The sequence below is a fragment of the Balaenoptera musculus genome, chromosome 1, assembly GCF_009873245.2.
Source record: "Balaenoptera musculus isolate JJ_BM4_2016_0621 chromosome 1, mBalMus1.pri.v3, whole genome shotgun sequence".
Classification (NCBI taxonomy): Eukaryota; Metazoa; Chordata; class Mammalia; order Artiodactyla; family Balaenopteridae; genus Balaenoptera; species Balaenoptera musculus.
Window position 1 is genome coordinate 6,180,521 of NC_045785.1, and position 17,286 is coordinate 6,197,806.

Here is a 17,286-nt window from a genome sequence, read left to right on the forward strand (position 1 = left end):
GCTTAACCTTGGCTAAGTTAACCTTCTTAGCCATAAAAAAAGGGAGGCGGGGGGGGGGGGGGGGGGGGGGGGGGGCAAAATTAAGCTTACGGGAAGTAACCCTAATCAAAGCTGAGCCGTAACCAAGGGCTCCAGAAACATTTCTACTGTATCGCATCCCACAGGCTGGCCAACAGCCCAGAATTTTCATTACAACCTTTCAAAGAGGGAGAGAAGGAGGAAAAAATATTTCACAAAAGCATTATCGAGGCCCCAACCCAGGATACCAGGCTGTAGAACCAAAATTTGTGAGAGGTCAGCCTTTCAGGGAGTCAAAAACCCAGCATGTGGAAACCGGCAGTCCTTTTATATAGTGGGAGGGGTTCTTAAACCAACTACTGTTTTGCACTAAAGTCTCAGAGCTTCACAGATCATTAAAGGTTTCTGAACCACAGAGAAAGGAGGGCAGAGTTAAGGAAATAAATCAAAAGTTCCTCTGGGATGTACGAATGCCTACTTGGAACAGGCTTTCAGCACGAATATCCTCCACATTAAACAACACGGAGGACTTCAAAATAAAAGCAGAAAAGAGATTTGTTCTGTTATAAGCAATGCACTTTCTTTCTGGCTTAAAGGTTACATGTGCTATAAGATGACTCCCGCTGCGAGTGCGGGGGGGCTGGGCTGAGGGCAGGGGGGGCAGTGAAAGAAAACAAGTAGTGAACAGAAAGTCAAACTGAGAAACGCTCGGTCTGGGGGCACCCTAAACAAGTTACACGGTCTGGTAATATTTTAGGGGTGGGATGTGAGGTAGAGGAATTTCTATCACATCTATTCCTGGCCATCCCTGCCTAAGAACTGAAATAATTTTCCCACAGCCAGAGGGAGTTCTCTAGTTTTCCTCGTGCAACATACACAGTTGAAGGCCTGGGGAAAGAGACCATGTCATCTTCAGCAAGGAGCCACATAAATTTCTTAAAGAAGCATCACCAAACCAGCAGAGGGAGTATAGCATCTGAGAACAGGAAATGGTCAACCTGATACCTAAGGATCTGTGTTTATCTAAGACAGCGGTTGTGAAGCTGAGTGACAGACCTTGTGACCTTGCCCTCTTGTTATGCAGCACCGGTAAACAGAACGAAATGCTAGACTTCCTACTCAGACTGGATTAGTTTATTACAACAGGTGAGGCTGCCACCCTTTGGTCAGGGTGCGCTCACCATGAACCACACTGCTGGGGTGCTCTCCCTACCAACCTGGAAGGAGGAGGAAGGGGTCTGGGGACGAGAAAAGCTCAATGAAAGGCAGCAAGTCCAACCTGGAGAACGGACAGCATGCATCAGAGCAATGGTTCACCTTAAAATCCAGGGCCGGCAGTTTAATGCGTGAACAGCCCCTTTCCAGGCTTTTTTCCCTGAAGGGAGGGGAGGAGAACTCCAGCTTTACATTCAACCACTGGTTGGAACAAAAGCAGCAGACAGATAAAGGCATTTATTTGTCTGCTAAAGGACTGCTATCTGATCTCCAGCCGTAGTTTACCAAAACGTGTAGGAATGGGCTTGAGGCGCAGGTTTGGTGCCAGGATGATCAGCGCCAACAGGTTCCTGGGGAGGGTCTGGGGCTGTGACTAAAGCTAATGGTCTTTCTCACATGAGAGAAGCCTACTGTTTCATGCATGATTATGCTGTGGTTTGTTACTGGAAATCTCTGCTCAGTAAGACTTAAGTGCTTAAGTCCACTCTGGGTGTTCAAATGGCCTCACTGATGGTTAGTCTGAATATGCACTGCTGTACCAGGTAACGTCCTTTACTAAATCCTAACGTTAACACCTTCTCTTTGTGGGAAATGAGACCTGGGGTAAAGATGCTAACCTCAAGACGTGCTAAACTCGACAGAACAAAGAAAGCCTGCAGTGTGACTTTGTTACTCTAGGAAGCACGCCACGCAATGAGCTCCTGTACCTGCCTGCGGGGTGAGAAGGAGGGACCCAGGGAGGAGAGGGAGTGGCCCGGGGGAGGAGGGGGAGGGGCCGGGTGAAGAGGGGGAGGGGCTGGGGGAGGAGGGGGCAGCCCCTCTGCTCCCCAAGCCGACCCACCCAAGGTGCGGGGCGGACATGTGCTTGCACAGCCTGGAGCCAGAAGCCCAGGCAGGGAACGTGCCACCTACCCTGACCTATCTGAGAGCCCTCTGAGAGGGAGGGTCGCAGCAACAATTCTCTCTACCAGGACCACCTACAGAAGGTGAAGTGATTCCAATGCCGGCTCAGTAAAAGGAGGGCATTTCAAACAATGCCACTGCCCAAAACCACCAGGTCACATTTAATGGGTTCACTGTTACCAGGTTCTCAGAAGCAGCAGAGCACATTCTGTACGGATGCTGCAGAGGGACTCGGGTATTTCGAAAATTCCTCAATAGACAAGGATACTTCAAGAACTTTCTTTGGCAAGACATTTCACACAAGTTTTAACATTTAAAAAACCTATCCTTCAAACAGCTTCCAGCCCTGATCGCACATCTTCCAGGAGGCCCCACTCACGGTCCACACCGCACAGGTTAGCACTTGGGTTCATGCCAACTCACACCGCGGTAACGAAACAGCGGGAGCAACACCGAGGGAGCGGAGGCCCAACCCTCACCTTCTCCGGATACGGATACACAGTGAGCTCGCAGTGCTGGCTGATCAGCTGGTATATGAGGAATAAACCACAAACTGTTTACGTTCTCGCCGCCTAGATATCAGAAGTCACTGATTTCCAAAACAATCGTATAACAATGTTGAGCATTCATAGACACTTTAGCATTTGGGAAATTAGTGATTAGAACAGAATACAGTACAAAAGAAAACAGTATGTTTTAGTCTGAGTCTAAGAAAAATATACTGGACAAATGGGTGCACATTCCTAATTTTAAACTTGCACATTTTAATACGAATAGAAAATGACTACATAAGAAGCATTCTGTCCTTTTACTGTATTATTCTGCCTAAACATCTGGTAGACGTAATATGGTACAGAGAAATACATGGACTTTTCTCCTGAGTCACCTGATAGGGAACTAAGATCCCACAAGCCACGCTGTGCGCCACCCACAACCCCCCAAAAAAGCTTTGTCTTGCTTTTTATCCCACTCTCTGCTGAATGTGTACAGAGTTTACCCAGTTCACTTGCTGCTTGCTTTACTCTGCTGCTGGCCATGTATACAGATTCACCGGGCCGATTTCCTTCTGAATTCAGTTATTCCACAAATCCAGATTCTCCCTCCCAAACTTAAACACCTCCCTCGACAACTTAAAGCCGCAAACCTCTGACTCATTCAATGTACCTCATTAACACATTTCCCAAGCAGAGCATTTGTGGGAAAATGAACCAGGTTCTGATCTTAGGAGGCGTGTGCCTAAATCAATAATCACCAAATCCCAGAGGCATTTGATGTTTCCAATGTTTCCAATGAAACATTTGGTGTTTCTATGCTGTTTCCAGCCCTCTAAAATAATCAAACACATGAAAGTCACCATTTCTTGCCAAACTCAAGAAAAATCCAACTCCTGCACATGGGAACAAAAAGACAACGGCTCAACTGAAAACACATAATCAAACATTATAGGAAAAACTTTAGCTTAATATTGTTCAGAACATCCCCAGTGGTGTTTCGCTCATACAGCAAAGACACAGAATAAAAATTCCAGACTGTTTTCAAGATAATAAAATAGCATATGATGGTGACTCACTAACTGACTAAAAGGGAAAAAAATCCATAAAGAGTCACAGGAACCTTGCAAAGCTGCAAAGATCTGGCAACACTGAACCTCCCCCACCTCACTTGGCTCTCACCTCCAGCAGACACACACACACACACGCGCACACACACACACACTCTAGTGACCATTTTGAGGCTGCAATTGGCTAATGGCTTACTCTACTGCTTAAGACAATATTTTATTCTTGACTCGCTCAATAAACCTGCTAAGAAAAATAAACAATGGGTTTCAATCTTATAAATAATCTAGAAAACAGAATTGCTGTGCAAACAGTAGAGCTGATTTACTGCCCATGATGAACAGAACCGGAAAGTCCAATGTGCACAGTGAACCCCGAGTCGCAGTCTTACTATCTGGGGACACGAGTTAACAAGGATTCCTGCCCACTACATGGTGTAAGGCCTGGGATGGCCAGGTTTCAACTGGTCCTTTAAAACGTTGAGTTTTAATCTTTTAAGACATATATACACACACAATGTATTTCTATCCCATCACACATGTGTGAATACACACACTTCATTTTTTTTTAATTTTTTATTTATTATTTATTTATTATTTTTATTTTTGGCTGTGTTGGGTCTTCGTTTCTGTGTGAGGGCTTTCTCCAGTTGCGGCGAGTGGGGGCCACTCTTCATCGCGGTGCGCGGGCCTCTCACTATCGCGGCCTCTCTTGTTGCGGAGCAGAGGCTCCAGACGCGCAGGCTCAGTAGTTGTGGCTCACGGGCCCAGCCGCTCCGCGGCATGTGGGATCTTCCCAGACCAGGGCTCGAACCCGTGTCCCCTGCATTGGCAGGCAGATTCTCAACCACTGCGCTACCAGGGAAGCCCCACACTTCATTTTTAACAAATATTAAGTCAGGCCCTATTATAGGGCACTAAAGGTGATATAAAGAGGTATTAAAATAAGGTTCCTGCCCAGAACCTCATATATGTATTCCATATACATACACAGATGCATGTAAATGTGCAAAACAGAAATGCATCAAAGAAAAAGGGAAGCAGAGTCTGCAGTCCAAGACTGAAACAAAGTATTAATTTTTAAAGGGCAGAACAAAACACAATTCCGCTGTGAGAAGTTGGGCTCTTTGTGTAATGGCCACCAGTCCACAGAGAAAGAGGCTCGCGTGGCTTTCACAGACGCGCACCCCAAGCAGGACGCCTACACCTGAGCTCAGGATAGCCTCAGTGACTGCAACTCAGGCACCTTCCAGGGAAGAACACAAAGCCGCCCGCCCCTTCGCTAGACTGTGAGCTGCAGGAGGGTAAGCACCCTTTCACGCACCCCAGATACCCCACAGAGCACAGACCTTGGGTACCAAAGGTTCCCCAAAACAGTTCTCCCCAAACACTCCCAATTTTGCCCACTGCGAGGATGGTTTGGTCACCTCAAAGGCCAATTCCTGGGAATTATGATGCCACAATTTAGAGGATTCAGAAGAAGGATCTGAACAGAAGAATAATATCTCCAAAGTGGAAAAAATAACAAAGGCCGTTAACATTGAAACTTAATTTAAAAATTAAACATCTCAAAAAGAAACCTGAGCTTAATGGAATTCTGGTGTCCCAAGACAGGTTTCTCTGGCTTGCCTTTCCTATTTCCATAATACAATGAATGGCTTTCAAATTACACACAACAGAAAACATTTTTCATGGGGCGGGGTGTCCTTCCCACCGCGGGTGAGCAGCTGTGAATGAGACCAAGGTGAATGCTTTGCTTCATGTTTCAAAACAATACAATTAATTTTTATTCTTAATTTTTCCTAACTATTACTCAAGGGCATAAGTTCAAGTAAGATTAAAATGAACCAATTATTCAAGAATTATGACTTCAGATACATTTTGAAACTTATTTTTCATGTCAGTTTTTAACAGACTAGATTTATTTTTTTAAAACATCAGCAAACTGGATTTTCAAAGTTAGGATGAGTTCACAGATCTCATTAAGGCTAAAAAAAAAATCTACTTACGATATAAAATATGAGCTCCAAGTAAATAAACACACTGACTATAATCACAACTTGTAAGTCTTCTTAAAGACCATTTCAAACCTTCCATTTGCTTCTACTAGCTAATAAAATGAGTGAGTCTATTTAGGCTTAAAAGTCATAAATGTCTCCATCTTAAAAGTCACCAGGTAACGAAGATCCAGCCAAATCATAAGAAATATAGGTTAGCAAATGCCAACGGCAAATAAGTAACTGATCCTTACAAGCAGCACTGTGTTCAATAACACTGAAGTCCAAGGTGTTTTTCATTTGAGTGCAGGTTCTACAAGTAATACATCGCATGTAATCAAAGCACACTCATGCCATTCCTACCAGTCCTAATACGTAGGATAAGACCAAGGACAGGCCTAAGATGTTTACACTGAGAACAGCAAATATCCAAGGCCCTTGGTTTAAAAAGTCATCTAACTCTCTGGAAGTTTCAATATAATTTGTTTAACCTGATGCCACATAAAATTGATTCCAAAAAAGTTAAAAATAATTACTCTTTAAAAATAGATAAATAAAAGTTTAAAAGTCATCTGATTTTTAAAGACCTCCCTTTTCCCCCAACATCAGCAGCAAAAAAGTTTCTTACGTGCAAATTTCTTACCTGTTTTACTTACACAAGGGCAATCAGCCGCCCTCTCTCAGATTACCCCAGTCAGATTACCCTGGACCACTGCCCAGTCAAATATCCATAGTTCAGACTCTCAGAATGAACAGATTCAAGGCTCTGCTCCATTTTAATGGGAAGAACTATAGGATCACAGTACTTGCTGCCAAAATGCAGGGCCTGTTTCTGTGGGTAATCACTTCTGCCTTGAGTGGAAAATCCCAACTCTACCTGCACCTACCCCAGGACAAGTTATTAAGGGAAGAGGTATGGCACATGTCAGTCCTTGTACCCACTTCTTGCCAACCTCTCAAAATATTTACATTTCTTCATGTATAGGGGTTCCAGTGAAAGAAACACTTAAAAACACTGCAGTAGTAAATATGCAAACTTCGTATTAATAAGCGCAGTTCATCCTTCAAATAAAAAGGTTTCTATTAGAAACTTCAGTAGGGTCTAGGCTAGCCTAACTCACATATTATGGCTGCATGTCAAAAGATAAAGAGGAAAACAGTTTTTATATTAAGTGAGACATCGGGAATTCCCTGGCAGTCCAGTGGTTAGGCTTCCACGCTTTCACTGCCGTTGGCCCGGGTTCGATCCCTGGTCGGGGAACTAAGATCCCACAAGCTGCGTGGTGCGGCCAAAAAAAAATAAAAGGAAATATGACGTGAGTTACAATTGTGTTTCTAGGACAAAATGGAAGACGGCAAGAGGGAAGCCATACTGGGAAATTCTATTATTGATCATGAAAATAAGCCCAGATACTTTTCTATATGTTTGAAACACTCTGTAACCCTTTGAAAAGCAAATCAAGCCATATTTAATAGTGAAACAATTTACAGCTTTAAAAGAATGAAAACCACATTATTTTAAGAATGAATGTGACATATAGGATTAAGAATCTGCAAGTCTTCATCGTTGTAAACAGCAGGGCTTCCTGAACTTTACTCTGCATTCCAATCACCTGGGGAGCTTATTAAAATGCAGATTCTGCTTCAATAGGAATGGACAGGAGGCTGAGAGGCTGCAATTTTAACAAGCTCCAGGTGATGACTATAATGCTGGTCTGCGGACCACACTGAGAGCGGTGAGGATACACAGCATTTGCAGTCGAGGTCTCTGGCTTACAATCAAGTATGTTATGTGGCTGTAGCACATTTGTGTCCTCAATAGTATCAACCGATTCAGGAAGTCCACACTTTGTTATGTAACATGAGATTAAGCATTAATGAGGCTAGAAAGTTTGCTTATCTAAGGTTATAACCTGAAGTTAAATAAAGCTGCATGCTGAACGCTAGTATTAAATGCTAGAGTCATTTTTAACCTCTTAATATTAACAGAATCCCAATTACTCAGTCTCTTATTTTTTAAGTATTTTTAAAAATTTATTTAGTTTTATTTTTGACTGGCAAACATGGCAGGCCTGCAAATGGCTCATCTTCCCTGCTGCCATGCCAGCTCCCTGTGGGGCACAGGTGGCACCTTGCTTCTCCTTATAGACATCCCACCATTACAGTGCTCAGTGGTACACAAAGTTTTCTAAAATTGAACCATATGGCATGTTTAACTAGCTCTGAAAATGGGAATATTTATTTTATTATTCATTGGGTCTTCGTTGTCGCGCACGGGCTTTCTCTGGTTGCGGCGAGCGGGGGCTACTCTTCGTTGCGGTGCGCGGGCTTCTCGTTGTGGTGGTTTCTCTTGTTGCGGAGCACGGGCTCTAGGCGCACAGGCTTCAGTAGTTGTGGCACGTGGGCTCAGCAGTTGTGGCTCATGGGCTCTAGAGTGCAGGCTCAGTAGTTGTGGCGCACGGGCTTAGTTGCTCTGCGGCATGTGGGATCTTCCTGGCCCAGAGCTCGAACCCGTGTCCCCTGCATTGGCAGGCAATCGGATTCTTAACCACCGTGCCACCAGGGAAGTCCCTGATTACTCGATCTTAAAGCCCTTTCTCAATAGTGGTTATTCTTTGATGGGGGAACATGCTCTCTGCAAAAGATATTTTGCCTGAAGAAACGAACAACTAACATTCAGTAGTTATGCATATACTTAATAGAATTTGTTCCCAGAAATGTGGCTGAGAAAGGTGGCTGATTTTCATGTTATTTCTCAAAATTTTAAATCTCCAATACTTTTCATCCTATCACCCAAGGTTAAAAAAGCTCAAAACATCAAAAACAGCTGCCCCTTGGTCCCATTCAAAAAAACAAAAACAAACAAACAAAAAAACAGTGACACGTTTTCAATAGAAAAAGTCAAGAAAAAAGACATCCATTCCCACAGATCACTTGCGACCCCCACTTTCTGTCCTGCTATAGACTGGGTTATTAAGAACCTCCTCTCTGGTCTCCCTCTCGCTGGCGCTGCTCAAGAATGCTCACCTCCCATGCTCTCACCTCTCTTCTCAAAAGACTTCAATGGGTCCCCAAACGCACTCTTTGGAGAGAGTGCAAGGTCCCCCCAAGTCTACCTCCAAGCCATAAGCTTGGCCTAAATCTCACTGCATCAGCTCGTGCAGCCTTCTCTCCGACCGCACTCATGGACTTGCCGGGCACGTTTTTCAATTTCCTGTCTCCATGCCTTTGCTCGTGATATTTCCTACAGCTGGAAAGTCGCTTTTCTTCCACCCTCCCAACCATGGCCTGTATCCTTCCTTCCTTCGAAGCTCAGTTCAAACACCACATCCTCCAATTAGCCTTCCAGAAACCCCCAGGCTCTGTGCTCACTCTGTGGGACCCGGACTTCTACCAGGGCCCTAAGCACAAACTGCCAAACATGGCAGGCCTGCAAATGTCTCATCTTCCCTGCTGCAATGCCAGCTCCCTGCGGGGCACGGGTGGCACCTTGCTTCTCTTTATAGACATCCCACCATTACAGCGCTCAGTGGTATACAAAATTTTCTAAAATTGAACCATATGGCATGTTTAACTAGCTCTGAAAATGGATTTCTAGCATTGTAAATATTAATGCACCAGTAACTGGGTTTACAAATAACACGAGCTTCATCTCTGTTGGGCTAGGTATTCAAAAATAAGACTAATAGATGAGAAAGATGGTCAAGAATGTGTGCCTGTTCCCCTGCTCCATCCAGGGGCTAATAATCCTCTAGGGGCACCTCTTCTCCCTATCAAGTCGGGGTGGATCAAATTGTCTTCTCACTAAGGTTAGTTGCCGCTGAGACAGGTCACTAAGTAAGTGCTCCCTGTCTACGATGCAATGCTGGCTGAATTTGTCCAAGCACCAGCAGATAGAGCTTTACACAAAGGCCAGCCAGGATTCAAGGGACAACCACCCCAGTGTCAGACACGGAAAAGTCTTTGGTTCAAACAACAAAGGGATGTTCTCAGCATGAAAGAAGATACTATATGTCACTGTCACCTGAGTAATCATCTCATGTTTTTGAAGAAAACTACAATGTGTAAAAATCAAATGAAAAATTATTTTCGGAACACCTATGATTTTGTATTATTTGTAACATGGATTCCCCTCCTGGTAATTAAGATTCAACACTATTAGGTCTCCTGTGTTTTCAGGCATTACCTTAGCATCAAAGGTGATGTGATTCATCAAGCCAAAGATTACGCGGCAGTGCTTAAAGCAGAACCCAAGAAGCCTCGTTCCCCATCATTTTCTCAGAAGCTCAGCTACCGGGCACTCACTGTGATTTATACAAATGTACTAATACCCAAGATTCTGATGTGGTTTAGGCCAAAGAGTGTCTCGAGAGAGAAGAAGCATACAGCCAAGGGGAACCTGAGACGCTTCGCAAAAATTCTTTACCGTATTTTACTACTAATTATACACCTTATAAGCATATTGCGGGAGGCAAATAGTTCTAGAGGAAGGGAGAACAGGGAGAAAGATAATCAACTATAGGATATTTGCATGACTGTGATACTAAACTATCTGACTTGCAGTTATTCTCTTGGGTAACATGAGGTTAACATGTAATACCCACTCAGCTAAACCTCTATAAACAGTTGGTTTTCCACAATCACAGCCACTATTCCCACTTCAGTGGGCAGCAGTGTTCAGAGAAAAGCCAGATTTAGCTCCTGAGTGATAAACAGCAGAAACCAAAAGAGCTGGGAGAGCTGTCCACGTCCGTGCCTACCAGGAAGCTCTGAATGTGCATCAGCCCCGAGTGGCCTGGTAAGCGTGGAAGTCTCCTCAACAAAGCTTCAAGACAGAGGAATTCCATCTTTTAGACTAGGCAGTGCCCTCCACCCACTCTGTTTTTCAATTAAATGGGTTTTCTGCAAGACAGATTAATGAAAAACAGGTAATTTCTTTTTATATAGGTTCAATATGTTTACAAGCAGAATATAATTCTGTACTTTTCCTAGCATTTAGCTACTTTACATAGTATTTGGGGTAGATAAGAAGAACAATCATTTTCAAGTGTTTTTATGCACTCTTTATATAGAGGGTATCTCATTTAAATTCTCAAAACAATTCTGGGGGGGGGGGGGGAGACCCAAGTGGGAGGGGATATGTGTATACATGTAGCTGATTCACTCTGTTCTACAACAGAAACTAACACAACATTGTAAAGAATTATACTCCAATAAAAAAATAAAATTAAATTTAAAAATTAAAAAAAAATTCTAAGGGGTAGAAGGGTCACCCCATTGTACAGAGTCAGACATTAAAGGACAGGAGGCTGAATAATCCGCTTAAGGCCCTATGGCAGGTAAAGTGGAAGAGGAGAGAAGAACCATCACTTTGGTCTCAGGCACAGTGACAGCCAAAGATGTACAAACATTTTATAAAGATTCTAACACCTATAAAATTCTCATGCAAAGACACACCATTTTAGAGAAAATAACTTCCTAGACCTTGTCAGGATCTGACCTGAACTTCCCAATGAACAGCTCAAAGAAGACTGCCCAGTTAAAAGAGATCATCAAGTACTATAGTTACTGGTAAGGCCAAGAATAGAACACAGGTCTGCTGACCCCGCGCCCATGCCCAATCAGGCGTGTTCTTTTGGATGCTGACACCCTTCTGAAGTTTCAAGTTGGTTGAGAATAGCAAAGAAATGAGTTAATAATTCCAGTAAATAGAAGACAATATGGAAAGTATCTAGGTTAGCGGGATTTGCTATATATATATATGTGTGTGTATATATATATATATGTATATATATATATATATATATACACATACACACACACACACACACACACGTACACACACACACATATATATGTATTTTTAAAAGGCATGACCATATGAAGATTTCTACCTAGGAAGTTTTGAACCAAGAACACTGGTACCTTCAAATTTTCTCATCTTCTGCAACAAAAACGAAGAATAACCTTTGCCCTCCCCGCTGCATGACTTGCGAATGATCAGCCTGGCCATGTTGATACCTAAGGAAAATGTGAGTGCCGCTCCCAGCTGACTAGAATACTTAAGATTTATCCTACTACCAACCTCCTCCAATTCCATGCAAAAGACAGCAGGACGCTAGGAATAGTCAGCCAATGTTCAGCCCTAATAAATTCTCTGGTGCTGCAAACAACTCTCCCATCAGCTCCGATGACTGTGCCCTGAGGAAGAGGCTGGAAACAGGAAGACTGCTGGGTGCCGGAGGAGATGGGAGGATCGGAGCCACATGGCTGGGAAACAGGGACTGCAGAGAAGTGATGGGGAAGCGTCTCAGGAAAGAGGCGCCTGGAAAAGACCCGAGAACCTGCTCAAAGGGTTGCTGCACTGAGAACTTCTGTGTGGCAAAAAAAGAGGCTACTACTGAGTCAGACATCATCAATAAGAATAAGCGACAACCAAGAGCAAGGGGAAAAACAGATGAGAAGACCATTCCCTAGGCTAAAGGTTATTCAGATCCCTTTTCACAGGGGAGATAAAATGCAAAGTGTCTGGCACTTCCAAATGTTAGACACCAGATTTTAGATTCAATGCTTAATCTTGCTATTAAGTTTACTTTTTAGAAGAGAAAGATAAAATAATCGTAGAGGGATATCTTGTATCAAATTCTTCATGGTTTGCAACTTTTAGCAGAGCACAGGGAGAGAGAAAATTGAGTAGAGAGGTTATAATCTGGCCCCTCACATCAGCTCAAATCTACTCAATGATCTCTCTCATTTTCACTCCAATTGGGCCAAACCAAAATTCCTATACCTTACAGGGTAAAGCCTTTTTAGTTTTTACTTCAAATAACTGAAATCCTCAGAAAACGTAAGAAGTATTTCTTTCATTGCTCCACATTAAATACCTCTTACCACTCTGTTCTGGAAAGAGCAAAAAGTAACTTGATTATATAGACTGATAATATATTTTAGTTTAATGCCCATAAACAAGCTTTTTTTTTCAACTATCCTCAAAATGACCCATCTCAGCATATTTAGATGTATAATAAATACTGAAAATTTAATCTAATTATGATTGATTAATGCAAACCACCAATTTATACGAGGCTATACTTGAAATCTCAGAACACTTCTCCCCTATTATGAGGTCTGTTTATAAGGTGCTGTACAGAAAACGTGTCCAGAAACAGTTGGCTTAAAAAAAAAAAAAAAAAAAACCTGAATAAAAGAACCAAAATTGAATAAGAGGAAATCAATAAACAATACCCAATACCCAATTAGAAAACCAAAACCCAAACCAACCCACCAGCTTTTGTCATGGGTATTCTTCATGGATGTTCTCCTCCATCCACTCCCAAAAGCTGGGGTGGGGGAAGCAGCACTCAATGTCGAAATATTCGCCTCCCATCCCCAAGTCCTGAAGTGCACTTCTGTAGTACTTGGGCCATAGGCACTGGGAAGTGGCTGGCCTACTCCATCCCCCCCGTCTCCCCTATTCCTTGGCCTAGCCGCAAGGAGGACTCTCCCCACCCTCCTCCAATACCACCTGTAGGAAACCACAGGCACATCAGGTAAGACTGAATGAATCTCCTGCTAGCATTCTCTTTACATAACTTCACTCCCAAGCCTCCTTAGCAAACCCGCCTACCCCAAGTTTAGAAAGAGCACTCATCAGACCTGATTCTCAGCTTTGTGAAATATCAAAGGAATTTTTAAAAGCCTCATTTCAAGCAACTTACAGGGATCCTTGTGTATCTGTCCAATAAAAAGTGCAAACTTTTAGGGCTGGAAAATTAGGTACAACTACTCTTCAAAACATAGCAACATTAAAAGATAAAAGTCCCCAGAGAATTTAAAGTACATTGAGCTACAAACCTCTTAGCTCTATTGTTTGTTGATGACTTTTGTCAATAACCAAATCCAAACTAACAATAAATGACATTTTCTATTTCAGCCACTGCATTTAAAATTAGGTGTTAACTCCCCAACACCCCAGACTCCCCGCCCCTCCCCACCCTCGCCAAACCTCTGTTGCCAAAGACTCTTCTGTTCTGAAATCCACTTTCTTGGTGATAAGCATAACCAGTCTCTTTACCATCTAGAATCCTGAGCTAAAACTAAAAGTGAAGGAAGTAAAAATGAAGACTCCTAGAGGCCAGCACAACACAGAGTTAAAGGAAACCATTTCACAAGATCAAGTGCGGAGAAGCAGCAGGAGCGAAGAGGAAAAAATCAAGTTACATAAAGTCCAATTGTACTCACTGTTTCCTTATTGGGAAGCAGCTCCTTTCGAATTCTGAAGAAGTTCTTGCCGTACTGCCTGAGCCCCTTAACGAAGCGTTTCTGTGATAAAAAGAAACAACAAATGGGATGTAAAAGCCAAAAACAACACAGGATGTCAGCAAAGATCTCTGCCATCAGCAGAATAACAACCCCGAAGAAGTCCGAGCTAGGGAACGTCGACACGGCTCGGGGAATATTTCAGCAGCACAGCCGGGACCCCCGCCCAGACAGCCTCCGTCAGATCCCCAGTCCCGCACTCGGACAGGCTGAGGAAGACGTCCCGTGTCTGAGGCAAGCAGCCGTCTGTGCCTTCGCTGCCTCCGGTCTCTGCATCGGTCCACGGAGGTATAAACAACACATACGCTCCGTGCTTCCATCAATAAAACAGCACAACTGGTCCCCACCTGAGAACGAAGCTTCCCAAAGTGCCGAGCAGAAGAGGGGAACGGGACCAAAGCTGGAGACTTTTCTCCAGAAGGGCACCCTGGAGGCTTCAAAGGCCTTTCGTTAGTCCGGGGAATTCAGCAGGACGGCAGCAGCACCGCGGCAGCCCACCGGGCCCGAACCCCGGCCGTCCTGCCTGCCCCGCCACGCCGGCCGCAAGAGCCGCCCGGGGGCACCAGGCACCCAAACACCAGCACCCCTCCTCCTTCCCGGCCCCTCCCCGCCCCCGTTCCCTCGGCAGCCCGGGGACTTTCACTTTGTCCCACTCCTCCCGGGCAGCCCCTCCCCGCCGCAGCAGGGCCACTGCCGGCCCCCCGGCCCCCACCTCGGCCCGCGAAGCCGGGTCCCGCGCGGCCGACCGCCGGCAGCCACAGGTACGCGGGGCCGCCGCGGGCCGCACTCAGGGTCCGGGCGGCGGGAGGCCGCGCCTGTCACTCGGCTCGCGCTCGGGCTCGGGCTCCGGCTCCACAAAGCGCAGGGCGGAGGCGACCGGGCGGCTCGGCGTGTGACCGCCGCGGGGCCGCGCGGCGCGGGGCGCGGGGCTGGGGCGGCCGCCGCCGCCGCCGCCGCCGCCAGGGGAGGAGGCCGGAGCGGCGCGCCGAGCCCAGCGCGGCCGCGGGCGGCTGCAAAAGGCGGCCTGGATCGCCGCACCGCCCGCCGGCCCGGCTCCGGCCCCCGCCCCGAGGCTCCGAGCGGGACCCCGGCGCCGGTACCTCGGTTTCCTCCTTCCGAACAGGGGGAGTCGACCCGGGCGGCGGAGCACGGAAACTTCCTCCCCGCCGCGGCGGGCGCGAGCAGAGGGCGCCCGCGGGTCTGGCTCCGGGCTGGGGCCCTCCCCGGGCCGCTCCGTCTCCGGGCCTCCCCCCGGGCGGGCAGAGTCAGCAGCGCACGCCCGCCGCCCCCGGGCTGCGAAGCGGGGGGGCTGGCCCCGACGACCCCCGAGGTCCCTCCGGCCCGGGATTGTGGGCGGCCGCTCCCGCCCGGCCCAGGCCTCAGCCGGCACCTCGCCGGGCGCCGTTTCACAACTAAATCACCGCGGAAGCTTCCCAGCCAATAAATCACCTGCCCACCGGGAGGGGAGTCCCTCCCACTCCCCGCGGTTGAGACCAGCCGGGCGAATTCAGTGAAGAGCCAGACTTGGCCGGGAAGACCGATCTGCAACCTCCTACTCCATTCCTGGAGGCTCTGCATTTTCAGATTTCACCCCTTTCTAAGATATGACTCATCACTGTCAGTTTTCAACATAATTCGTATAGTTCAAAAGGAAAAATCTGGCAAGGCACAAGAAAGACGCAAGCTCTGCTCTAGTCTGAAGCAGAGTGACCCTCGTTACCTGAAAAAAGTATCATTTATATGCTCAGCACGCATCCCGGGCTGCGTGCAGAGCATCTCCACATCTCCACCGGGATGTGGAGAGGAACGAGACTGCCCTGCCCTCAAGGAGCAGGCCAGGCCTGGCAAACAGGTAAACAGATCAATCTCTGGGCCCCAACGAAAAGCAGCAGAGGAACAAAGGGCGGGAGGTGGGGTCAGGAGGAGGAAGCAACTTAACTCTGCTGCCGTCTTAGGGGAGAGACAAGGAGGAGCATGAGCCGCCAGGTGGGCTCCAGCAGCGCTCCAGGCAGAGGGCTCAGCCAGGAAGGGCACACAGATCGTCCTGGGAACTGCGAGGAGGACAGGGTGTGAGGAGGACAGGGTGTGCGGAGTGGAGTCCCAGCAGGTAAGACTGAGGAGGGGGGAGAGGGTCAGGTTGCAAAGAGCCTTCCAGGCCAGGCTGAAGAGTTCTGCTCCTAGCTGAAGGCCAGCGGAGAAGTGTGAGCAAGAGCGTTCCATGAAAAGACGGCACAGAGACTGCTCTGGTGGCAGTGTGGCCCTCGGCGTGCATTAGGGACAGACCGGCTGCAATGCAGTTAAAGAGGCTGGAGAGGGAGCCCAGGTGTGAGATGAGGATGACCGGAGCTCAACCTCAGCCTTCAGAATTAATGCTTCTTAATCTACTCTTTAAGAAGTTAAGTATTTAGTGAGCACCTAACACTGGGAGGAATTTTTAAAATAACGACAACAAAAAAGGTAGCCATGGACCTTTATTAAAACGGATTCATTTTTAGCAGGTAAGATAAATGTGTATGAGGTGATTACAGAACAATCTGAGACTTAGGTCGGCCAAGCAGGAAGCAGTAAACGGCAGCTCACCAGTGCTGCAAGGGAGCCGAGAAGCGGGATGGACTGTTGTTCAGAAAGCCTTCACGGAGGCAGATGGCGAAGAGCAGACAGCATTTGCAGGTGTGGAGGGGTGGGAAGGCCCTCCAGCAAAGACAGAGGCAGGGAATAGGAAGTGGTAATCAGACAGGGAGAGTGTACACAAAGCTGAGGTGGGCTCTGGCGTGAGTCAGATGGTGGAATGGCAGGGCCATGCGTGTGTGAGGACACGCAGCAGGTTCACTGGGAGAGGCCGGCCCAGTGAAGGAGCATCTGAGAAAGGCTGAATCTGGAGGAAGCAGGATGACGTGGGAGAGTTCCGCAAACTGAGTTCAGACCCTGATTCTTCCACTTGTTATAATCCTCTGAACAGCACCTATTCAACAAGTAGTTATAAGTACCTACTATATGCCAAGAGCCTCAAAGTCCTCACAACCTAGAAGGAAGTACTGCTATTATCTCCATTTTACCGACAAGGAAGCTGAGGCACCGTGGGTTAAGTAACCAGACCAAGGTCACCCAACTCCTCAGCAGTAAAGGCAGAATTCAAACCCAGGCTCCAAAATCCATGCCCTGCAGCACTACTGCCACAGTCTCGGTGAAGTGGGCTACGCGTCTACAGAGGTAAGCAATTTCAGTCATGGTCCCATGATCTGCAACTCTGCCCTTTCCATCTGCCCCATCAAATCA

General features: G+C 46.5%; 1 protein-coding gene across 8 annotated transcripts in view; it reads right to left on the bottom strand.

Moving 5' to 3' along the window:
* RERE (arginine-glutamic acid dipeptide repeats) overlaps positions 1–17,286 on the bottom strand; it is a 420,307-nt gene that overhangs the window by 47,032 nt on the left and 355,989 nt on the right. For all 8 annotated transcript variants that reach the window (XM_036846203.1, XM_036846175.1, XM_036846185.1 and 5 more), the window contains one exon: positions 13,933–14,013. In XM_036846203.1, coding sequence (XP_036702098.1) covers positions 13,933–14,013 — 81 coding nt within the window. The remainder of the gene's footprint in view (positions 1–13,932; positions 14,014–17,286) is intronic.